Source organism: Trachypithecus francoisi, unplaced genomic scaffold (genome assembly GCF_009764315.1).
Source record: "Trachypithecus francoisi isolate TF-2019V2 unplaced genomic scaffold, Tfra_2.0 Lachesis_group17, whole genome shotgun sequence".
NCBI classification, from domain to species: Eukaryota; Metazoa; Chordata; class Mammalia; order Primates; family Cercopithecidae; genus Trachypithecus; species Trachypithecus francoisi.
Genome location: NW_022681462.1, coordinates 15,741,640 through 15,766,063, shown reverse-complemented (window position 1 = coordinate 15,766,063; position 24,424 = coordinate 15,741,640). Strand labels below are relative to the sequence as shown.

The 24,424-nt window shown below is 42.2% G+C and overlaps 1 protein-coding gene across 3 annotated transcripts in view; it reads left to right on the top strand.

The window, feature by feature from the left end:
- Nucleotides 1–24,424, top strand: part of SPRED2 (sprouty related EVH1 domain containing 2) — a 128,809-nt gene that overhangs the window by 59,349 nt on the left and 45,036 nt on the right. Inside the window, exon 1 of one of the 3 annotated variants that reach the window (XM_033239250.1) lies at nucleotides 8,891–9,111. The exons of 1 other annotated variant lie outside the window; for it this stretch is intronic. In XM_033239250.1, coding sequence (XP_033095141.1) covers nucleotides 9,095–9,111 — 17 coding nt within the window. In that variant the 5' untranslated portion in view covers nucleotides 8,891–9,094. Of the gene's footprint in view, nucleotides 1–8,890; nucleotides 9,112–23,168; nucleotides 23,189–24,424 lie in introns of those variants that run through there. One more of the 3 variants, XM_033239251.1, reaches the window with a different exon arrangement.

Here is a 24,424-nt window from a genome sequence, read left to right as displayed (position 1 = left end):
CGTGGACAGGGGTCCCCAAATCTCAGCCAACTCCAGGGTATGTGTTCTTCAGAGGAAGGGCCTCTACTCTCTAAATGTTCTCAGTCTCTTGCTGGGTGTGCATTGTTCAAGTGGGAAGGGTAACTGTGCACCTATGAGACTCCCCTGTAAAGCACTCAGCTGCCAGACACAGCAAGCTTCTTTTCTTGGTGAGGTGCTTTGGATCCCCACTTCTCTCCCCTCTCCCAGCAAGCTGTATTAGGCTCACTCTTGGGGATACCTGAGAGGAGGAGATACTCGAAACAAGTTGGGTGCTCTCCACACATGCCTCCCCTATGCAGAGTGTAGGTGAGCCATGGGCAGAAAGTTGGGCCCCAAGTCAGTGGTCTGTATGCTTTATCTGATAGTTTCCCATCTATTAACCAGTGAGCCCTGGCTCACATTCACTGGCCTATTTTTTAAATTTCTGAGAGAACTAAAATGTTTGTGGCAGAGCCAGAAAGAACTTTCAAGTGTTTAGTAACTTTGGCTGCCTTGCTGGTGATTTATTTAACTTACCACCTGAGAATTCTCATCCAGGTAAATATCCTAGATGTGATCATCTACTTTTAATTCTGGAATAATCGGAAACCACAAAGTTAACTGTGACAGAATTTTGGGATTGGTTATAGTTAGGTAGCTGATTCTTAGTACGGAACAATGAGTTTACAATCTGAATTTAGAATCTTAGTAAGGAACAATGAATTTAGAATTTAGAACAATGAATTTAGAATCAGGCCCAGTTCTGCCTCCTGCAATTAAATTTGTACAACGAACTTGATCAACAGCTGTAATTTTCTCTTCCATCAAGTATACTTGGTCTGGACCTAGGTATTTCTGAGGTCCAATTTAGAATTCCAGGCAGCTCTTCTAATTCTATAAAGTCTAGGGTTCATAAGGTGTGAACCTCATAAATTATTTATTTGCCCCTCTGGGGAACTGAACGAAAGCAGAAGAAAATAAAATCTTGCTAAGCCCTGTGCACTATCTCTTTTGTTTTTATCAGGAATGAATAAATAGAAAAACAGGGGAATATTATTTTCCAGTCATTTTTTAAATGGATCTCAGTGGCGGAAAGTATGTTAAGTCAGCAAACGTGCCTCACATACTGTGGATGCCTGTAAGACTCTTACATTCCTCTGCCTAGATGTATTTCAGGTGAATGTTTTTCTTTGCATTTCCTAAATTTTCTGTAATGAATTTATCTCTTTTTGTAATGAAGAAAAAAATGCACATCACAGAAGTTTGCTATTGTCATTTCCTCCCCTCATATAATCCTTATCTCTACCCCCTGTAGAAGCCAATAAAGGATAATGTGTGTTTGTTGAATAAATGAAGAAACCCAGTCTCCCGTGGGTTTATCATGTGCCAAATGCGGAGCTACAAAGGGAAAAATGAACAAGAAAAGACCTAGAGAATCTCAAGTCCAGTGGTAAAGATGACATACAAGTCATAACAAAATGCTGTAGTTGTGGTACCAATTGCCATGAAGACAGAAGAGGTTGTGCTATAGACTCTCTCTCCCCATCTTGGGTCTTTTTCTGGGATAAAAGTGCAGTACAATTCTAAAACTCAGTGCTTGCATATTATATAACCATAACTAATGTTGACATTAGCTGCTGCTGTTGACTAATGTTTGTTTGTAAGGAAAAGTGAGTTCTAACTTTGGGGTAAGATCCACATCCTTTTGGACTGGTGTGTGAGTTTTGTGTGGTCGCTTAGATCCAGCATCAGGGACATAGCTTTCCTCCTAATCCATTGGTCTTGATCCACCAACAGTGCTCAACTTTCTTTCCACTCCCCTCTTCTTTATGGTGTACTTTTATTATTAGGCAGTTTTCTCATTTCGCTGTGTTGGAGCTTCAAGTACTAAACTAGTTTAAACCCTGCATTTTCTAGACAAGGAATTTGAAGCACAAAGAAATTAAGTGACTCTACCTCAGGTTGTATAACTAGTGGCAAAGCTAGGCCAAAGCTACTGCTTCTCAATAGAATAAACTTGCAAGATGTCAAACTCCATTAATTGTGGGCTGTTTACCTAGGGGAATGATTACAAAGTATTGTTGAAGGTTCTTAGAAGACATTTCCATGTCCACAGCTGTATGGGCTTCTGACAAACAGATAGCTTCCATGTGAAAGGTTTATTTAGCTAGGAATCTGTCTTGGATAAGTTTTTTGTGGGCAGCATCAAGGTAAGTAATAGATTTCTCCACTGAAGACTATTCTTAGAATTGTACAGAGCAGCTTCAGGTCTAATTCTGGCTTAGAGGTAGGGAAACAGCAGAATGGGTTCAGCTGGCCTGAGTGGCAGATTTGGGTCTAGCATGCTTAGTCCAGTTAATGATCCTCTTGGTGCAAGTGCACCTTAAGGAATAGGCCATTGAACTTTAAGCTGATTTCAAGTTCAGACTTCATTGTTCAGCCTGTCAGGTGCTAAATACATTAAATGATCACTCCTTAACTCCCTTTATCTCATTTCCAAGACTTGAGTTGACCCAATCCCTTGAACTTCAAATCCCACCTCTAGATCTAGACTTGGTCTGTCTGCAACCAGGTCTGAGGCCAGGCCTTGTCCTGGTTGGTCCTCAGCACTCTTTTGCCAGACTTGAAGGGGAAACTGGTCTCCCTCAGCAACATAATCAGCACCCTGAATGCCCCAACCATTCCCTGTCATTGCTAATCAAGCCCCTGGCTCTTCCCATGCTTTCCCAGAGTGACTTTCCCATATTTCTGATGTATTTTGGATTCTTCCTCTATCATCAGTTCTGCTGCATTTGTGTAACGTACTGTGCAAGAGAAACTCAGACTATCTAGACAAAGCCTGCGTACTAATCCAACCCCCTATTTTCCCTCCACACAGTCCAGGAACGAAATTTATGGGTGTGATGATAGAACCCTATGGAGCACCCCACACAGAGTGGGCTTTGGGAGAATGTGCGTTCCCTTTTCCTTTCTCTAAAGAAACCTGGGCTGAAACCACTGTTCTGGCTCTGAAAGGTCCTTACATTATAGAGCCTTTTTTTTGTTTGTTTTGAGGCAGAGTCTCACTCAGTCTTCCAGGAGGGAGTGCAGTGGTGCAATCTCTGTTCACTGCAACCTCCACTTCCTGGGCTCAAACGATTCTTCTTTCTCAGCCTCCCAAGTAGCTGGGATTACAGGCGTCCACCACCACACCCAGATAATTTGTGTATTTTTAGTAGAGACGGGCTTTCACCATGTTGGCCAGGCTGGTTTCAAACTCCTGAACTCAAATGATCCGCCTGCCTCGGCCTCCCAAAGTGCGAGCCACCAAGCCCAGTTGAGCCTCTTACTTATTTATTTATTTTTCAATCTACTTGGCATAATAACCCATATGCATTTCATCTGCGAGAGCCAGGTCTTCTGGCTCTGGCCAAGCTGAACATCCCCAAATTAACCCTGAGCTTTGGAGAGAGCTTTATTTTACCCCTCCTGCCAGCCTGTTACACTTTAAGAAACATAGCTGAGAACTGACTTAGCTTCAAGGAAGATTTGTCACTGTGTGTTCTGAAGTCCTACTCTACTAGGTAACAATAGAAATCATCTGCCTCCCCTGCCTCCTTGACCGGCCCTCATCATTCTCGTCAGTATTTAACACAGGCATTTCTCTGTTGGATTGACTTCTCAAAGATATTTGCCAGTAAGGCAGCAAGTGACCACCAGAAAGACACTGTGTATATCTAAGTACACCCCAGTTTAATCTGTTCAAACAGCTGGCTGAGACTTCTTTTTTTCAAGAGAACGTAACTGAAGGCAGCTAGAATGGTTTCTTTTGTCCAAATTTCCCCTCCCAGGGACCAGTCCCAGGAGTTCCTTCACCTGCATTATCCATTAATGCTGTGAATTCATTTCCCCCAAATAAACAAGCTTTTCCTGCCAAAGAAAATATGCAGTATGATTGGATGCAAGGGTATGTCTTGGGACCTGATTTTGAGGCATGATCTTCATTTTTCTAGGTTGGTCCTCATTCTCCTTACTGAGCTCTTTTTTGTTGTTGTTGTTGTTGTTGTTGTTGTTGAGACGGAGTCTCGCTCTGTCGCCCAGGCTAGAGTGCAGTGGCCGGACCTCAGCTCACTGCAAGCTCCGCCTCCCGGGTTCACGCCATTCTCCTGCCTCAGCCTCCCGAGCAGCTGAGACTACAGGCGCCCGCCATCTCGCCCGGCTAGTTTTTTGTATTTTTTAGTAGAGACGGGGTTTCACCGTGTTAGCCAGGATGGTCTCGATCTCCTGACCTCGTGATCAGCCCGTCTCAGCCTCCCAAAGTGCTGGGATTACAGGCTTGAGCCACCGCGCCCGGCCTTACTGAGCTCTTATGCGCAGGAACAGTGTGGCTGTAGCCCTCATTTCTGAAGGTCCTCGCTGCCTTGTTAATCCTGTGTGTGGCTATTCAACCCCCTTGAAAGCATCCTTCATTTCTGTTGGCTTAGTTTCCTGCATGCCTCTTCCAGATCATCTTTCACCTCTTGCTTCCACCTCTGGGGACATGTGTGGTTTCTACATAATGCACAAATGTGACTTCGGGGGAGGGGAAGATGGCTGTGGACTCATACACTTCAGCTGGAGTCACTGGACTCTGAAATAGGGGAGGTCCTTTCTGAGTGGGCTGGTCAGGGAAGAGGGGAGGTGGAAAGACCAGCAGGAAACCTCAGGCACTGTAGAGAGACAGTGCCTGAGACAGAAAGCTATGTTTGTGTTTTGCATTATAAGGAAAGTGTGAACTACAGTTCCTGTGGACCAAATCACCATAAATAACACTCTTGTGTCTGATTCTAAATTGAGACATTGAGGAGAATAAGGCATCAACAACCAACATTTCTATAGCAAAAAGATCTGGTTCTTTATTCACCCAAATGTTGATCACCAGGGGTCAACGAACTTTCTCGATGAAAGTTAGATGGTAAATATTTTCAGCTTTGGGGACCCCATGTGGTTTCTGTCACAGCTGTTCAGGCCTGCCTTTGTAGCTCTCAAGCAGCCATAGACAGCATATAAACACCCGAATGTGTTGCTGGCCATAATTTGCCCACCTCTGAGAGAGTCTAAATTCATAAAATTTACTAATATCATTATCATTGTTGTTCACATAAATTGACGAGTGTTCTGTATGTGGCCAGGCTCTGTGCTAAGTACTTGTTGCGAATGGTCGCATTTATATCATTCAAAACAATTCTGTAAGATTATTAATAGTGTTGTATCCATTTTACAGGTAAGGAAGCAAAGGCTTAGAGAAGTTAAACAACATTAAGTGTGGGCAAGGCTGAATTTTGAACCAAGAAAATTTCACTCCAAGCTCATGCTTTTATACCACTACACAATACAGTCAGCCTACAGTACCTGCATCATTGATACCCACATTTGCTTTTAGATCCTGAGTGTAGCCAGTATTTGGACTTGTTATATACATATATAGCTAAAGTTTTGCTTTACAGTTAGAGCTAATTTTGCTTCTTACCTGCCAAGGATCAGTGCTAGGAAATGAATACATGAAGGCCTGGAGAGCTCAGAGGCAGAAGACATATATACCCAGGCTGGTTTCCAGGTTCTAAGACCCCGTGCTCTGAAAATAGTGAGGTGGAGCCAGGCCTGCAGCAAGCTGTACTACTCCTTGGAATGGCCTCACCCAGGCCCAGCGCTGGCATGAGCTGCCAAGCCAGTGCACACAGGTGCAGGCTCCTCAGCTGCTGGTGGCACAGGCCACACTAGAATGGTCAGGGGAGACTGAAAGTTGCATAATTAAGTTGTTTTCTAACTGGTGGTATCATTAGCATGCAAGTTGACCAAACAGAAATGTCTGTTAAAGATGGCAGGAACCATGTCTTTGTTGTTACAATGAGTGAAGAAAACTTACAGTAAAAGTAAAAGATCAGGGGAAAAGTATCCCATATGCTGTCACCACCAAAGTTCTTTCTTCAGGCTCGTTGGGATGGTAGTGGGGGTTGAGGGTGGGGATTCTGTGGTCAAATAAGTTTGGAAAATGCAAGCCTAGAAAAACTTGAACAGTATTCTCAAGGATATAGTATGATGTTTTCCCAAAATGTGTGTGTGTGTGTATGTGTCTCCCCTTATAAAAATGTTTATAAGGAAATATAAACATATAAGGAATATCCTTTGAGAAACCCAAACCCAGAGGCATTTCCCAGTGTTAACATTTTGGTAAATTTCTTTATGGTCCAAGATTTTTCAAATGAGTGGGCATGTCAGCAGCAGTAACTGTGGTGATTATTAAATACATTAAAAAACCTTTTTTTTTTTTTTTTTTTTTTTTTTTTTGAGACATGGTCTTTTGCTCCATCACCCAGGCTGGAGTGCAGTGGCACAAACATAGCTTACTGCAGCTTCAGCCTCCCAGGTTCAGGCTATCCTCCTGCCTCAGCTTTCTGTGTAGCTGGGACCACAAGCATGCACCACCATGCCCAGCTACTTTTTGTATTGTTTGTAGAGACAGGGTCTCATGTTGTTGCCTAGGCTGGTCTCCAGCCTCAAGCAGTTCTCCCACCTCAGCCTCCCAAAGTGTTGGGATTACGGGCATGAGCCACTGCACCCAATAATCTCTTTTTTTATTTTTTTAGGAATAAGGGTTATATATATTCATTCCTGTGTGTTTGTGAATGTTTAAGTTTATTTTGAAACAGTTCATAATTACAGAAATGTTGCAAAAACAGTATGAAGGACTCATTTCCCCATTTGTTACCATTTTACTGTCTTTACCTTATTGTGTGTGCATGTATGCACACATTATTATTGCTATTATTTTTGTGTTTTTCATTACTGAAATCTGAATTATAAAATTCTTCAATGAACTGTGAACTTATTTCTCCAAAATACCACAGAAACTCAAATTAGACTAGAAGTTTATTAATTTCCCCCATTTCTAGCTGTTGCGTTAAGGTAAATTATGCTTTTCAGGTGTGTGAAAGGTTATAAAATTTCAAGGAAACATTTTGATAAGGCTGCAGCCTGCAGTCCTCATGAGGAAAGAATTGTCAAATCACAGGAAGTCTTCAGTTCAGGCCCAGGCAATCCTAATCAGTCTGGATTAGTGGGTTGTAATTTGATGTTGGATGGGACTGTCCCAACCATTTGGAGCCAGTTTGAAGTCCTATTAGACAGGGTCCTTTAAGAATTAGAGTCAGCTGTTTGCTGAGGTGGGAACCTCAGCCTGAAACATGCTTCCGTTTTTAAGTTTCAGGACTAGGGGGGCCATGCGGGAGCTCTGGGCTTTAGTGACCCCTGTATTTTGTTTCCTGTGGTGACTTGTCATGTTTTCACAGCGCATCAATGTGGATAGTTTTTAAAGTGACAGCCAGTTTCAAGAGTGGTTTTATTGGCCAGGCGCGGTGGCTCAAGCCTGTAATCCCAGCACTTCGAGAGGCCGAGATGGGCGGATCATGAGGTCAGGAGATCGAGACCATCCTGGCTAACACGGTGAAACCCCGTCTCTACTAAAAAATACAAAAAACTAGCCGGGCGTGGTGGCGGGCGCCTGTAGTCCCAGCTACTCGGGAGGCTGAGGCAGGAGAATGGCGTGAACCTGGGAGGCGGAGCTTGCAGTGAGCTGAGATCCGGCCATTGCACTCCAGCCTGGGCGACAGAGCAAGACTCCATCTCAAAAAAAAAAAAAAAAGAGTGGTTTTATTTCACATACATTGGAGCCTCCATATCTGCACTTTCTTTTGTCAGCCACTAAATCAAAGCTCTTCCTCCTCCAGATGGTTTAAGACACCCGATTTGAACATTAAGTGATTCAAGCAAACACTGTGCCACATTACCAAAGGACCTGTTGGTTTAAGAGACTGTGGATGTGACTTACATAACCTCTCATGGAGCATTTCCAAAACCTTATAAGGAAGCTGGATATAGTCACCTCTACTTCATAATGTTAACACTTAGCTCACGAACGAAGCCAGGGCTTGTGTCCTCAGAGGATGCATAAGGAAACGATCACCAGATCGCCCTGGGAGAAGGCACTAGGCACTTGTTCAGGAGGTTGATGCAACACTCACAACAGCCGTAGGACACGTGTATCATACCTCCCAGCTGGAAGGCAGAAACAACTTCAAGTTCAAGTTCAGCTCCCACACCCACAGGGCCGCACTGTGTAAATGGTGCCCTCCACTCACATGTATGGTAGCTCTATACCTAACTAGAGAAGTGCCTTGTTTAGGTATAAATTAGATGGAAAAACATATTTTTTAATTTTTAAAAACATTTTGTTATGAAAATTTTCAAAGATACTTCAAAGAAGAGAAATACAGTCAACCTGCATATATGCACTACACAGATGAAACCATTTATCAAGATTTTGCCACATTTCTTTACCCCCTCCCTTATTTTTTTGCTAAAATGTTCACAACAAACCCCAGATATCTTATCATTTTACCCCTAACATACTTCAACATGCCTCTCTAAAAAAGTAGACATTTTATAAACACAATGTCACTATCCCACCTATAAAATTAATCCAGGACCAACATTTTGATGTGTACTTTTTACATAGCTTCTGCAGCTGGGTAACCTCACAGCACAAGAATCATTAAGTCCATGCCTACACAAATTCAACTGATAACTTTAAAGAGAGGGATCCTTGCTCTCAACTTTGTACAAAATTCTTTGTTTTGGGGCTGGGGGCGGGTGAAGAATTTGCACTTGTGGTTCTCCACAATGTAATCTCAGGTATTGAACTGTGCCATTTGCTTCCTGGGCATTTCATCCTCTCATCAATGATTGATAATCATAACTTACAGGAATTTTTTTAAACAATATTTTAATTGGAAAACGCATCTGTCAGCTGTCAGGCTTCCAGTTTCCACTTTTGAGAAGCAGGATGTTGAATGTGAGTAATGACACAACAGGCCTATAAAATGCGGACTAACCCTCGGATGACTCATCCAGTACAATGCAGTATATTTGTCAAGGAGACTGAATCATATATGGGGGAAACCACTTCTCAGGCAGCCAGCTGGTTCTCAGGTCAGCAAGAGACGATCCATTTTTATCGGAAGCTTTAGAGTAGCAATAATGCTAACACCGAGCACTCGGGCTCCACAATGTAGAGGAAATGGCATCGCCTGGCAGGTACGTGCTTACTGTTTACATGAACTTTATTTTTTCATTGTTCTCTTCTGCTTAACCTTTCTGGTGCTTGCTTTTAGCATTTTTTTAAAGGAGAAAAATTATCCTAGTTGTAGAAGACCACAGTGTGTATGTGTTTGTATTTGTATGTGCCCACGTGCAAGGACAGATAGGTAACCTCTGGTCTGTTGATAGACACAGGGCTCTTACCCCCTCATTCCTCTTTCTGAAAACAATTTCTCCTTAGATATTCTGATAGACTTTTTTTTTTTTTTTTTTTTAAGTCCTGAATCTAAAAGATGCTGCCTAGGAAACAGCTTGCAAAGATGGTATACCTTTTGGGTGGGTAGTGTAGAGCTTTAAAAAAAATGAGTAAGCAGAGGTGAGCTGAAGGAGGTGGTCTAATAATTACCGTTGTGTTATGTTGGATTTCTTTCAGTACTGTGCTTTTTTCTTACCCCCCCAAGATGCGTGACTTAATGCAAGAAAGCTTTATTCCCCTACCGAGTGAATAGGGTGGGTTTTTTTGTTTGTTTTGTGTTTTTTTATAAATCACAATTTGCTCATACTGAATTCATGCGTTAACTTTTTCTAGGTGGGAGAAAGGGTAGTGGGGATTTGGTAGCAACATTTAATTATAGCGTTCACATGATCTGAAGGATCATTCTGCATAATTGGGAGGCCGTGTCTGCCTGTCTGACCCTCTCTCTTTCTTCACCCACTAAATTTAAACAATGTCTGACTAGTTAAAGCACATATCTTATTTATTTGAGTGTATAAAACATTCCTATGTGTGTTGACAGTCTATTCAGTGTCTCCTCATATTTTAAAAAAATACTTTGTGAGTCTTGCTTGTTAGGGACAGATGCTATAGTTAGTTTATAGCAGTACTATTTATGCTTTCCTGGTCTGTCTGTCCAGAATGGCTAGGTCAGGACCTATAACACAACTGCTCACAAATTTGCCTAAGATTTAGCATTTGTGGAGCAGCCCAGTGTATCGCAGTAAATCCTGTTATCACTCAGAGAGCATTAAAGAGATCTGGGGTTACCAAGCTGGAAAAATAGGCAATCTTTGTTTCTCTTCCCCTTTCTTATAAAGCCCATAATAATGACTTGTTTTCCTTGAAGTGTATGAATTTTAAGCTGTCAGTAAATGCGTTCAATTTACTTACTTAACTACATTCAGAAATTCCTATAATTTGGAAAGCCAGCATGAAGGGAGTTTGTTTCTGTTTGTTTTGTAGATTAAGGGGTGTACTTTTCATAGAATGGCCAATTTGTTTTTGGAGACAAGACCATCTCCAAATTTCATTAATTTTGCATTCTATAAATGAAAGCCACCTGTTATGCTGTAACGTGCTAATTATGGTAGAGGACAATAATGAGGAAGAACAGTATTTGAAATATGTGGGGGTTTTGCTAAGAATTTTCCTGCCCACATCTGTAGTGCTTATTTTTATATGTGTATACATGCATATATAGTACATATTTAATAATAGCACTTGGTGACATTAAAAAATACTTCAGATTCAAAGGAAGGGCCATTTTTTATTAACATTTTTTTAAGTTGTGAAAGGAAGGCTACTTTAAAAGTGTTATTGCCATCTTATAGTAAACGGGGTTTTTTCTTACAGTTTTGGTGAATGCCACACTCAACTTAGGGTTCACTTTATCACATTCATTAGAAAAATATAAATTAATTTTGTTTTATTTTAAAGACAGAATAGCTAATTTCCTGTGCTTTCACAGAAACATTAGGTTTCATGATAGCATTTTTTTTTCCCTTGAGGCCTATGGTAAATGATTATAGTCAGGGATAAAAAAAAATTTCTTGGCCGGGCGCGGTGGCTCAAGCCTGTAATCCCAGCACTTTGGGAGGCCGAGACGGGCGGATCACGAGGTCAGGAGATCGAGACCATCCTGGCTAATACGGTGAAACCCCGTCTCTACTAAAAATACAAAAACTAGCCGGGCGAGGTGGCGGGCGCCTGTAGTCCCAGCTACTCGGGAGGCTGAGGCAGGAGAATGGCGGAAACCCGGGAGGCGGAGCTTGCAGTGAGCTGAAATCTGGCCACTGCACTCCAGTCCGGGCGACAGAGCGAGACTCCGCCTCAAAAAAAAAAAAAAAAAAATTTCTTTTAAAGTTCTTGATTTAGTAACACTTTCTGTGAAAATGTCTTGTTTTTCTTTGATGTGTATGGTTGGGACTCGCTCAGGTCCTGTCCGCTTTCTTTCCAGAGCACCATATTCTGTTAGCTTTGGTTATACTACACAGAGGGTATACTGACCATTGAAACTGGACAGTGATAATCACTCCTAGGGTTGTGGCTGCCCTGTGGCTGACGCTTCAGAGGCGTCTTTGCTGTTAAGCGCTAACCACGTGGTTTTTAGATGCCTTCTTTCCCTTTTGAGGGAAAAGGAATACAGAGCCATGGCCAGTTTCAAAGGTCTTATATCATTCAACTTGGAGGCAATCAATAGATATTGAGTGAGACGCTGCCTATGCTCAGAGCAATGTGCTGGGGAGTGTTACATTTAAAAGTGCTTCAGATCTGAGCCCAGTCCAGTTCTTCTCTTAATTCCCGCCCTAGTGGGGATTCATTGTTATTGGAGATAAATTCCTCCCTGGGTTTTCTTTTATTCATAGATTTACTGGAGTCTACAATCCAGAGTCACTCATTGCTATTGTGTATAAGCAACTTTGAGCTATTCCTTTTTGGTTCTTCAAAACCTAACTCTGCTTGGATGGAAATCAAGAAAGAACTGCTCTACTCAAAAATCCGTTTGATAGTTTTGGTGGCCATGTTTTCTGAGCCAAGTAGAGTGACATAACCTTGGACAAAAGATTTTTTTTTTCCTTTTTCTTGGGGAGAGTGACAGGGAGAGCATTTGAATCCTGAAAGGTTAAGAGTGTCCAAGATATTTTAGTGGAACAGTTTTTCCTAGTCTTTGCTGGCTTGCAGATTTTTAGCACTTACTAAAATTATATTCTAAAGACTCAAGCTATTGTGAATTCAATAAACATTTTATAAAAACAGGTTTATTTAAAATTAGTATAGATTACCTACCAACATTTAAACATCCTTATTTGTCTTGAGAGGGAGACCTGTTTGTTATGGAGTCTGCAGTCTGTCCTTGCTGTCCGGATGTGTGGTTTATGGATGCGTGGTCATGATGATCACTGCCTCAGGAGGCTTCGCCTGTCTATTGCCTGCTGTCCATTGCTCACTGTCTGCTGTGATATTGTCCTCCCCACATCTGGAATTTATGGTCATTATGCCTACATACTGGTTGGGTTTAATAACACTTGTAGGTAAATCTTATATCGTTATCTAGAAATAGCAACATTCCTATATAGCTCAGAAAAGCCAGAGACAAGTGTGGATCAGCCTTCTAACGACATAAACTCCTAAATGTATAAATGGGATGAATGATCACCCTCTTACCAAACCAGCATGGACTTCTGTGAGCCCTGAACATTCTTCTGGGTATACGTTTGCTGACAGCTTGTTGCGTCAACTCCACCTGGATTGTCTTGCGCTACATGTGGCATAGTTGTGGAAACCGTGTGCATTCCCTTTTGGATTTGTTTGTTTTGTTATTGAGAAGGAGTTTTGCTCTTATTGCCCAGGGTGGAGTGCAATGACGCGATCTCAGCTCACTGCAACCTACGCCTCCTGAGTTCAAGCGATTCTCCTGCCTTAGCCTCCGAGTAGCTGGGATTACAGGCATGTGCCACCACACCCGGCTAATTTTGTATTTTTAGTAGAGACAGGTTTTCTCCACATTGGTCAGGCTGGTCTCAAACCTTTAAAAAAAAAAAAAAAAAAAACAGACGATGACCATAGAGAAAGCAAATGCTGCAGCTCGGCCTCCCAAAGTACTGGGATTACAGGCATAAGCCACTGTGCCCAGCCCTTTTTTCTTTTTTTCTTTTTTTGAAATGGAGTTTCACTCTTGTTGCTCAGGCTGGAGTGCAATGGCACGATCTCGGCTCCCTGCAACCTCCACCTCCCTGGTTCAAGCGATTCTCCTGCCTCAGCCTCCCAAGTAGCTAGGATTACGGACGTGCACCACCACGCCTGGCTAATTTTGTATTTTTGGTAGAGACGAGGTTTCACCATGATGGCCAGGCTGGTCTCGAACTCCTGACCTTAGGTTATCCACCTGCTTTGGCCTCCCGACCCACTTGGATTCTTATTTGCCAAGGTTTCTTCATAATAGATGATGGCAGGGCGCAGTGGCCCACACCTGTAATCCCAGCACTTTGGGATCTGAGGTGGGCAGATCACGAGGTCAGGAGATCGAGACCATCCTGGCTAACACAGTGAAATCCTGTCTCTACTAAAAATACAAAAAAAGTAGCCGGACATGGTGTCAGGAGCCTGTAGTCGCAGCTACTGGGGAGGCTGAGGCAGGAGAACGGCGTGAACCCGGGAGGTGGAGCTTGCAGTGAGCCGAGATAGTGCCACTGCACTCCAGCCTGGGCGACAGAGCGAGATTCCATCTCAAAAAACAAACAAACTAAAACAGATGATGACCATAGAGAAAGCAAGTGCTGCAGAAGCAGGCTGGCACTTTAGCCCCCTTTGGCTTGGGATGAGAGTAATACTTTCTTTACTGCACATCTGAGAGCAGCTCAGACAGTTAGCTGCATCATCTTCATAGATTTCAGTGTATAGGAACTACAGCAAGATTACTATCTCTTTCCTGATTTCAATCGAAGAGATGACTTAGTTTTCAGTGTTAATTCATTCATTTGTAAAGATTCTTCAGATTAGAGATGTCCAGGCTAGATGTGGCTTTTTGTTGTTGTCTTCTTTTAAACACATGTTCCTTGTACCCATCCAGTGGAGAAGATGGGTTGCCTGTTGTTGCCCTGGCCCTGTGGGGCTCTGCTGTTTGACTGGGCCTCTTGAATTCCATTAAATGAAACACAGACAGCATGTGTCATAAAGGCTGCTTGGGAAGGGTGAAGAGCAAAATTAGTGTCTGTGGGTGCGCATGTGTTCTCATCACGTCGCCAGAGAACTGCAATGTGCAAAATCTGGCAGGAACCTGTTCCAAAGAAAAATAAAACAGCCCCTTTTTTCCTGCTTTGAGTAATATTAAAAAACATTGCTAACCCCCATGTAGAATAAATGGAACTGTTAGGAAATTCTTGTGATTATGTGTGAGTGTTTTATAATCTGTGTGTTTAATCTTTACAACTGAGGTTAGAGACGAAAAGGGACTAATCATGAAAAATATTTTGGTGTATTCTGTTGCTGGTGTTGTAGACATTGTAAGGGATTAGAGGAATTTGTCAGAGCTAACAATTTGGGGAAAATCTATTTTGTTTAACTTTCTTCTGTTCTTTGAAATGATTTTGTAAGAAAAGCCATTTTTGTCTCAGTAAAACCAGTACCAAAGGAAATGTTTGTGTTTTTCTTATATATGGTTTGCCTGGTACGCCAAGGAACAAAGCAAAGCCAACATTTACACTTAAATTTGAAGCATGAGATCTTTCTTTTATAGTTTCCTGGAGAAGGTCTTGCATATTTGTTAATCGCGCCTCATAGTATAGAAGAATTTTTTTAAGGGAGGGTTGTGATGTATGTAGTTTGCATAATGGGGACATGTGTTACTTTTTTTTTTTTTTTTTTGAGACGGAGTCTCGCTCTGTCGCCCGGGCTGGAGTGCAGTGGCGCGATCTCGGCTCACTGCAAGCTCCGCCTCCCGGGTTCACGCCATTCTCCTGCCTCAGCCTCCCGAGTAGCTGGGACTACAGGCGCCCGCCACCTCGCCCGGCTAGTTTTTTTTTGTATTTTTTAGTAGAGACGGGGTTTCACCGTGTAGACCAGGATGGTCTCGACCTCCTGACCTCGTGATCCACCCGTCTCGGCCTCCCAAAGTGCTGGGATTACAGGCTTGAGCCACCGCGCCCGGCCATGTGTTACTTTTGTAATTAGGGGAAAGTTAACTTTTTAAATAGTGTTAATGTTTACTCCTTTTTTATTTTAAAAGAATTTTTTAATAAAAATAGAGATGAGGTCTCACATTGTTGCACAGGCTGGTCTCAAACTCCTGGGCTTAAGCGATCCTTCTGCTTTGGCCTCCCAAAGTGAATGTTTACTTCTTAAGGACGGCAGAAATGTTCCTAAGCTAAACCCAACATTTCTAAATTTGAGGTTCTTTACCTATTTCAAGTAGCCTCTCTTTGTTTCACAGATTATCTTTTTTTTATTGTGGTAAAAAACACATAACATAGCATATATCATCTTAACCATTTTTAAGTGTACAGTACAGTAGTGTTAACTATATCCAAGTTTGTATAACAGATCTCTAGAACATTTTCATCATCCAAAACTGAAACTCTTTCCCAATTAAACAACAACTTACTCCCCTCCCCAGCCCCCAGCCTCTGGCAATCACTGTTCTCCTTTCTGTTTCTAGGACTTTGACTAGTCACATTTAGATAGCTGGTGTAAGCGAAACAAATCATGCAGTATTTCTTTTTGTGACTGACGTTTCACTTCGCAAAATCTTCACGATTCATCCATGTTATAGCATATGACAATGTTTCCTTCTTTGTTAAGGCTGAATAATTCCATGGTATGTATGGACCACGAGTGTTCAAGTTAATTCCCTATATGCAAACACACAAGAAAAAGTTAACACAAGAGCTTCCATTTATACAAGCAACTCACTGCTGGGTGTGCAGCAGTTTTCAGGGGATGGCATATCCAGGATGCTTTCAGTGACTGTGACTTTCCCAGAGAATGAAACAGTGTGAAGTTAGTCCTGGGAAGTGGCTGAAGCACACCAGTGAGTAAAATGAGCCAAGAGTTGTTCCTCTTGACCGACATTAAGTCGGGGGCCCTTCCACCTGTCAGTAAAGCTCTCTGATGGAAGAAGTTGGCAGTAGCCACTTGGTTGCCCTGTCTTGGGCAGTGGTCTTTTTTTTTTTTTTTTTTTTTGAGACGGAGTCTGGCTCTATCGCCCAGGCTGGAGTGCAGTGGCATGACCTCGGCTCACTGCAACTTCCGCCTCCGGGGTTGTAGCGATTCTCCTGCCCCAGGCTCCCGAGTAGCTGGGATTACAGGCACCCAGCACCACACCAGGCTGATTTTTGTATTTTTAGTAGAGACAGGGTTTCACCATGTTGGTCAGGCTGGTCTCAAACTCCTGACCTCAGGTGATCCACCCGCCTCGGCCTCCCAAAGTGCTAGGATTACAGGCGTGAGCCCCCGCACCCGGCCCATTTTTTTGTGTTTTTAGTAGAGACGGGTCTTCACCATGTTAGCCAGGATGGTCTGGATATCCTGACCTCATGATCCACCCGCCTCAGCCTCCCACAGTGCTGGGATTACAGGCGTGCGTCACCACACCCAGCCAGCATGGTCTTTAACCACCGCAGACTGCATGACTTAAAGCTTGGTTGGGCTCCCTGCTGCAAACATGTTAGTGATGGCCAGGAAAGCCCATCTTCAGCAGCTTAGCCACCAAGGGTTTCAGTTATCTGTGAAAATCATGAGTCTTGACATAAAATACCTTCTAGTGCCTCCACAAGGTAGTTGACTTTGGGAAGTGGAGATAGCTCTAGTATTTCCTGGAGGTTCTTTCTGAATCAAGTACTTCAAACTAAACTACTCCCTTATAAATGAAACAATATTTTAAGACTAATGTGTTAAAATTGTGAGGAAGCTTGGTAGCTAGTTGGCCTTTACATTATCTTTGCTGCCTGGTTCTTTTTTTTTTTTTTTTTTTTTTTTTTTTTGAGACGGAGTCTCCCTCTGTTGCCCAGGCTGGAGTACAGTGGCCGGATCGCAGCTCACTGCAAGCTCCGCCTCCCGGGTTTACGCCATTCTCCTGCCTCAGCCTCCCGAGTAGCTGGGACTACAGGCGCCCGCCACCACGCCCGGCTAGTTTTTTGTATTTTTTAGTAGAGACGGGGTTTCACCATGTTAGCCAGGATGGTCTCGATCTCCTGACCTCGTGATCCGCCTGTCTCGGCCTCCCAAAGTGCTGGGATTACAGGCTTGAGCCACCGCGCCCGGCCTGCCTGGTTCTTTTATGTCAGGAAAGTAACATGGGAAATATGTGTACTAAGTGGATGGCTCTGTCTTGTTATAACTCGGAAGGAAATTGCGCTTGTAGGACAAATCCTGTCCCTCTGTGTAGTCAACTAGCTAAGAATCCACTGCATCATGATTATATCCTATGAGCCTGACACTTGCCTTAATTGCTTACCAACAGTCATTGTGACCCTAAAAGGGAAGAATTTCCCCAGTAACACTTAAGTTGGGATTTGTAAAATAACATCAGTACCGATCCTTTTAGAGCCATTCAAGATTCAGTGGTGCCACATTCTGAGGATCCCCAAAATGAAGCCTAAATCAGAAGTTTAAGAAGAATTCCTCCTCCTTACCTTTTCTCCCTCACCCCACCCCTAGATAGGAAAACCCTTGGCCAAAACCCAGCAAGAGCTGAGGGAAACTGGCCTTTCCTGCTGGCAGTGGGGAAAGAGGCTTCTTGTCAAGGAGACTGTCAGTAAGCAGTTGAAACATTTGGGAATATTTTTCCACCTTGATTAGGCTTTCGAGGGCTGGATTGGGAGCCCAGTTGCTCACCATTTTATGTTTTTTCTGTAGGGAAGATACATTCCAATTTCAAACAACTGATTTACTTTTGGACCAGAAATTATTTGTCACATTGAAGCAACTTAAACCTAAGTTGCAGCTTGATGTGCACTGAGCTGGTTTATCAGAGGTCTATAAGAAATGTCTTTCCCTATTTTTAAGCTAAACAATTGCTTTGTTACCTTTTCCTAACATTTTCTCCTTTTCAGTCTGAATGTAGTAAAGATTGAGGCTGGGAAGTTCATGTTGAGTCAACTGGTAAGGCAGATAGAATCAACTGTTTGGGAGAAAAAGGGCAGATCTCTCTTCTCTTCTTGGCCTGCATTTGTTCCATAAATATGTCTTGGGGTTTTTCTTCCATGTGGCTGAAGAGGATCTCACATCTGTGAATGCGTAAAACCAGCTAGATGACCAGGTTGTACCTCCCCCCCGCCCCCCCCCAGAGGATCTTATTAAACTTACTACAACTCAATTTTCATCATTTTCTTGCTTTTTCAAAATACTTGGATAAACCAGTTTCGCTCCTGGAAACTTCATAATTGTGTAATAACACTGGCACTGAGAGAACGTATCTGTTAGTTTGTCGTGGTTTCAGGTCTTTGTGGTTTCAAGTTTTTTCTCTACCCAAAATATATTCTCAGTTGCATTTTACTGCTGAAAGTTTTCTGATCTGCTTTTGTAGGATGTTTTAGTGGCTTAAGTTTGCTAAGCTTTCTCTGCCACAACTAAAGGACTTTAAGGCCATTTTTTTTAAAACACAAAGCATAAAAAGGGACCAAAGTTGAAAGGGTCTCAAAAGTCATTTGTGGTCTCCACCCCTCATTTTACATACAAGAAAACTGAAACTCAGTAATAGAGTTTGAGGTGCCTCACCCAGTTGTGAGAAGATGTGTAATGGAGGTTAAGTCACCTGTCCTGACTTATGGCACTCATTGCAACAAATCCAAAAAGGAATTACCTCTGTTGGTGTGAAACTTTGGCAGGATGAGTAGGATCACCCTCTTGCTCTGTGATTTTTTCATGTAACTGTGTTGCCGGTGTTACCTCTTTGTTTCTCCTTAGAATTCCTTTCACAATCATTTGCCTATCCAGTAAATTTCAAGGGACCAGGATAAGGAATAACTTATCCTCCAGAGCACCTAACTCAAATATAGGCACTTCTGCCACCACACAAGGATCTTTCAAAAGTGTGGTCAGGGGTTGGTCACAGGGACTGGTCTTAGTCCTTCATCTGTCCCTAATGTCAGTGACCTTGAACAAGTCCCTTCTGCAGCCTGGATTTTAATTTTCCATGTGAGAGAGGAGTCTAGCGTAGATGGTCTCCACATTCTTTGTATTAATAGCTTAAGAGGTGGAACTAATGTGAAGACCTGAACTCTGCCTTCGGGCCGACCTCTGTTCCACTCTTCAGGAGGGAAGTGAAGCCGTCCAGCATGCTTCAGGGAGAACAGGTGCCTTGACTGTGTGTTGTTTGTTTATCTGTGTGTTTAGCTTTCCATCTCTAATGAGGGAGGTGGCAGAATCCTAGAAAAAAAGGAACGAAATGAATTAGTAATTCTTGCCGTCTGAAAGGGCATCCATTTCCAGTGGAGCTGTGGGAATATAAACAGGCTCTTAAAAATCCTATCAGCTTATTGCTAGGATGATCTGCTAATTTTCCTCCCTCCCCCTTGGGTTAAATTATCACCTTCTTTTGTTTGAGAACAGGTTTTTTGTTTTGAGACAGAGAGTCATTCTGTCGCCCAGGCTGGAGTGCAGTAACGCAATCTTAGCTCACTTTTTTTTTTTTTTTTTTTTTGAGACGGAGTCTCGCTCTGTCGCCTAGGCTGGAGTGCAGTGGCGTGATCTCGGCTCACTGCAAGCTCCACCTCCCAGGTTCATGCCATTCTCCTGCCTCTACCTCCCGAGTAGCTGGGACTACAGATGCCCACCACCATGCCCGGCTAATTTTTTGTATTTTTAGTAGAGACGGGGTTTCACCATCCAGGATGGTCTCGATCTCCTGACCTCATGATCCGCCCATCTCAGCCTCCCAAAGTGCTGGGATTACAAGCGTGAGCCACTGCACCCGGCCAATCTTAGCTCACTTCTAACTCTGCCTCTCGGGTTCAAGCAATTCTCCTGCCTCAGCCTCCCAAGTAGCTGGGATTACAGGTGCCCACCATCATGCCCAGCTAATTTTTGTATTTTTTTAGTAGAGGCGGGGTTTCACCATGTTGGCCAGGTTGGTCTGGAACTCCTGACCTCAAGTAATCTGCCCGCCTCGATCTCCCAAAGTGCTAGGATAACAGGCGTGAGCCACCGCGCCTGGCCAGACAACAGGTCTTAACTAAGGGCTGGCTTGTAAAGGATTTTGTAGGTTTAGAATTTGGTATTAACATAGTGTGGTAAAGTCATTTCCTGACCTTCTGATTAGGTTTATGTTGGGGTGGAGGGCAGGTGGTAGATAGCAGGCACAAAAAAAAAAAAAAAATGGTGGAGGGAACTGCATTCTAAATAGCAGAAAGAAACGTAATCAGATTTTGTTTAGTACCATTATCAGCATCTTATAGATTTAGTGTTGATTTCCATTTAGAAATCAACCATAACACTACAAATTCTCTCACTCTCCCGACACTTACGATTTTCAGTGTTCAGAAAAGTTCAAAGAAGTGTATGCTTAACATCCATATGCCTACCACCTCAAGTCTGCAATTAGCATTTTGCTATTATTGTTTTATCATACACATATCTATCCATCTATCTCCATCCATGATTCTATGTTTTTTTTAAATGCATTTCAAAGTAAGTTGCAAATATCATGGCATTTCTTCCTAGACATTTCAACAGGTAGGTTATTAAGTACTCCCTTCCTTTGTTTTCTCCAATAATGTGAAAGAAAGCTAAAATATTCTGAGAAAGTCAGGCATAGGAGTTCAAGGGCTGCCCATTTAAAGCCCTAAATTGGAGATTATTAACTTTAAACAACTCTCCTTTGCCATTTGTTTTTTGAAGTACCAATTTTTCTATCACATGTACACTTTAATGTGGTGAGAGTTAATTTTGTTTAGTAATCTGACATTTCTGTTAGCTGGCCTTTGGGGTTTAAATGTGGATCACAAATACCATTTTTGAAAGTGTGTGTAAAACAGAGGGAAAGTCAGAAAATTATTGCTTTTGGAATAAAAAGTAGAAGAAACAGTTCTTCAGGGATGGGTTATTTTGTTTGCTTTAAGATGGCAATCTTTTGATCTTGATTAATTATGAACTCCGGAAGTTCAGGCTCAGTAAAGCAGATAAACAGTAAAAGCAAAATCATAAACCTAGATTCAGACTTTGGCCTCTCACCTCCCAGTACTCCCTCAGCCCCACTTCATGCCATGTAATCACCCTGAAATTCAGCCCTTTAGGACAGACCATTTCATTCATTCTTTTTTGGTTGGAGTGAGGTAAAAATTTTTTTTTTTTTTGAGATGGAGTTTCACTCTTTTGCCTAGGCTGGAGTAAAGTGGCGTGATCTTGGCTCACTGCAACCTCCACCCCCTAGATTCAAGCGATTCTCCTGCCTCAGCCTCCCGAGTAGCTGGGATTACAGGTGTCCGCCACCACGTCCAGCTACTTTTTTGTATTTTTTAATGGAGACGGGCTTTCTCCATGTTGGCCAGGCTAGTCTCGAACTCCTGACCTTAGGTGAGCCACCACACCCAGCCCTAAATTTTACTTTTCAAAGTAGTTTACTCATGTCAGAGCCATTCGTGTTTTGGTGGTTTTCAAAAAAACCTCAGAACTACCTCTGACACATGTCTTGAATGTCAACAAACTTTCACAGTAAAATCTTCCCATAATTTCCTAAAATATTTTGTTGTCGTTGTTGTTGTTGTTGTTGTTGTTTTTGAGACGGAGTTTCTCTCTGTCACCCAGGCTGGAGTGCAGTGGCACGATCTCAGCTCACTGCAACCTCTGTGTCCCCCCTGCACCCTAAAACATTTTGAAGAACCTTAAAAGATTCATGTTAACATTTAGAGAAGCTGTGTATAACATTTTAATAGATTTGCTACTACAGTAAAACACATATACATGTCTATGTTTATCTTGTTACTTCAATAACTGTCTTCAGCAGATAGGATTTTTGGGTATGACAGATAAATGGAAAGAGGACATGGGAACATGTCCAGTGGGGTTTGGAAGGCTTGTCTGGCATAGGAGAACCTAGAGAACCTATGCCTTTTAAGGAAGAACCTAAATCTGAATCATCCACTTTATACCTGTGTTATCTTCACCTGGGCCAGTGCAGATAATTATTTGATGCTGGGCTTTAAAGAAAGAAAGCTTTAAAACAAATTTTTAACTTTATTGAATTTAGTGGAATTGTAAAATTGTTTAGATTTTACAGTTCTGTTACATTTACTTTCAAATCAAAGGATGTATTGTTGTTGCTGCTGTTGTCATTGTTATTGGAGGATAGTATGAGGTTAATTCCTGGAGCCAATGTTTTAGAACTCAAAAATAATTTTAAATACATTGTAGAGCCTTCTTTAACGTGATTTATCTGCTGCACAGATACGTGACTGATACAGAGGCCCCTAACTGGTTGACCAGGAAATCCACCAAGGATTTAAGAGGCATATGCCCAGGAGTTTCCAGTTCCCTGGTCCCCCAGGATGAGAAAATTAGGATTTCTGCTATTAGTAAGGATTAGAGCAAAGAGTTTTCAAACTTCAAGAAAAAGTTGTTCCATTCTTCGCTGATTATAATCTAATGACTAAACTACCATACCTGTCCTGCCAGTCTCCCCAGGCCTGACCTCAGCCCTCTGCTGGACTTTGCTTCTCCTGGGCCAGGTACATTACTCACCTCAAGAGGTAATTGCACAAGAAGACCATATTGACAAGAGAAAGTTGCCCAGGAGCCATTTTTTAAAAAAATCTGTCTTAGACATTACTTCTAAAATTGCCTGCCTGTGTGCTGAAGGTGAGATTTACTTCAGCGAACACTTCGTTGCCCATGTTTAAAACTGCCCCGTGTTAGGGTTTTAGGTTGAACAACCTTAATGTCTTTATCTTTATTGTGTCCCAATTACAAGTGGTCAGTCATCTTATATATATTTAGTAGTATTGTGGTTTATAAATTTGAGTACTAAATTGAAATGCTGGAAAGATTTTGTTGTTTAAAAAAACAACAACAAATATGGTGGCATCCTTAATATATTTTTGATAGATTAAATAAGTATTGATAAAATCAAAAGGTTTTTATTAAAACTTTTCTTTTTTTTTTTTTTTTTTTCATGAAAGCACTGTAGATAGAATCCAGCCAAATCACTCTTTTCCTGTGCAGGATTTATGTGTGTTCAAGCTACAGGAGATAAACACTTACAGGTGAAATTTAAAATTGCGTTTTAAACACAGTACAATGGAGTGAGTCTAATATAACTTTGTCAACCTTGCTGAAATGGAAACCAGAAAACCAGCATTTTATGAGGTAATTTCCAATGTGCCTGGGCATTGCTAGTGCCATGGGTATCACCACCTTCTATTTACAGTCCATGCAGATTTGCCCCTAAAATTGGGGCTTTCTCTGAGAAGGTGATGGGGCACTAGTCGCTCCAACTTCCATCTGCCACAGTAGGTTTTTCAAGCTCACCAGAACTGTCATTCAGGGCTCCCAGACGCGGGGGATGTCAGAGGATCCCTAATTGCCTGCCGGTATTTTCCCAACTACTTCCTCAAAGGCTCCTAAGCCTCTGTAAAGCTTACGTGTTTAACTTCCAGCCCTGATCTTTGTTCTTTTGTGTCTTTGCTTCATTTCCTTTTTTGTGTGTGGCCCTTGTGGGTCACAGGACACAGCAGGAAAGAAAGAAGGAGGCCAGGCTGGTGCATGGCACACTGCCTTGTACCCTTGACTAGGGACAGCTGGGCAGAGCATCCATTCCACTCACAAGGATGTCTGCAAGGCAGGTGCAAGATAATGTGCCAGAATGTGCAGTATACATGCTGCTCTGGCTCTGGTGACCTGAAAGTGTAAGGTAGCACTCAGAGATGGGGAAATATTTATATTTAAATTAGGATTTAACATCAGTGATAAGTTAAATCTATATTATCTAAATATTAAATCTATAATATTTTCCTTTAAACTGAGGTTTAAAGGAAAGTATAGAGGCACATAGCATGCTAAATCAGCACCGTATGTTAAACAAGGTATGGGCATATATTTTGAATCAGAATTGCTCACTTATAAAAATAGGAATTCACAGCTTATTTTTAAAGAAGTATTTCTGTATTAAAATTTCAATAGGAAAACTAAAATACTAGAGGTCCAAGTCTAGCAAACTTTGACTTGTTAGTACTGGTTCTGAAGAATGATTGATAAATTATTAAGTTTAATAATCATTTGTATGCTGACCAGTATCTTCCGTGATAATGGAGGAAACGGCCTCTTTTAATATGTGCACTGGACAAGAGCGTGTGGGTGAGAGGTTTATTTATATGCTTCAGTGTAGCTAGGTAGCATGAACAACAACAAAGATGCTCAGCTTATCCAAGGCATGAGGAGGGACATGCCCCTTACTCCCTCTTCGGAAGAGGGTAGAACTTGGACACAGAGGGCGCTAGTGACCTTGCAGGACAGCAGAACTTACTGGCTTTACTCACAGATTCTGAGCCCAACAGAGTGGAGAAGGAAAACCTATTTATCCCCCTTCTGAGGCTCCTGCGCATA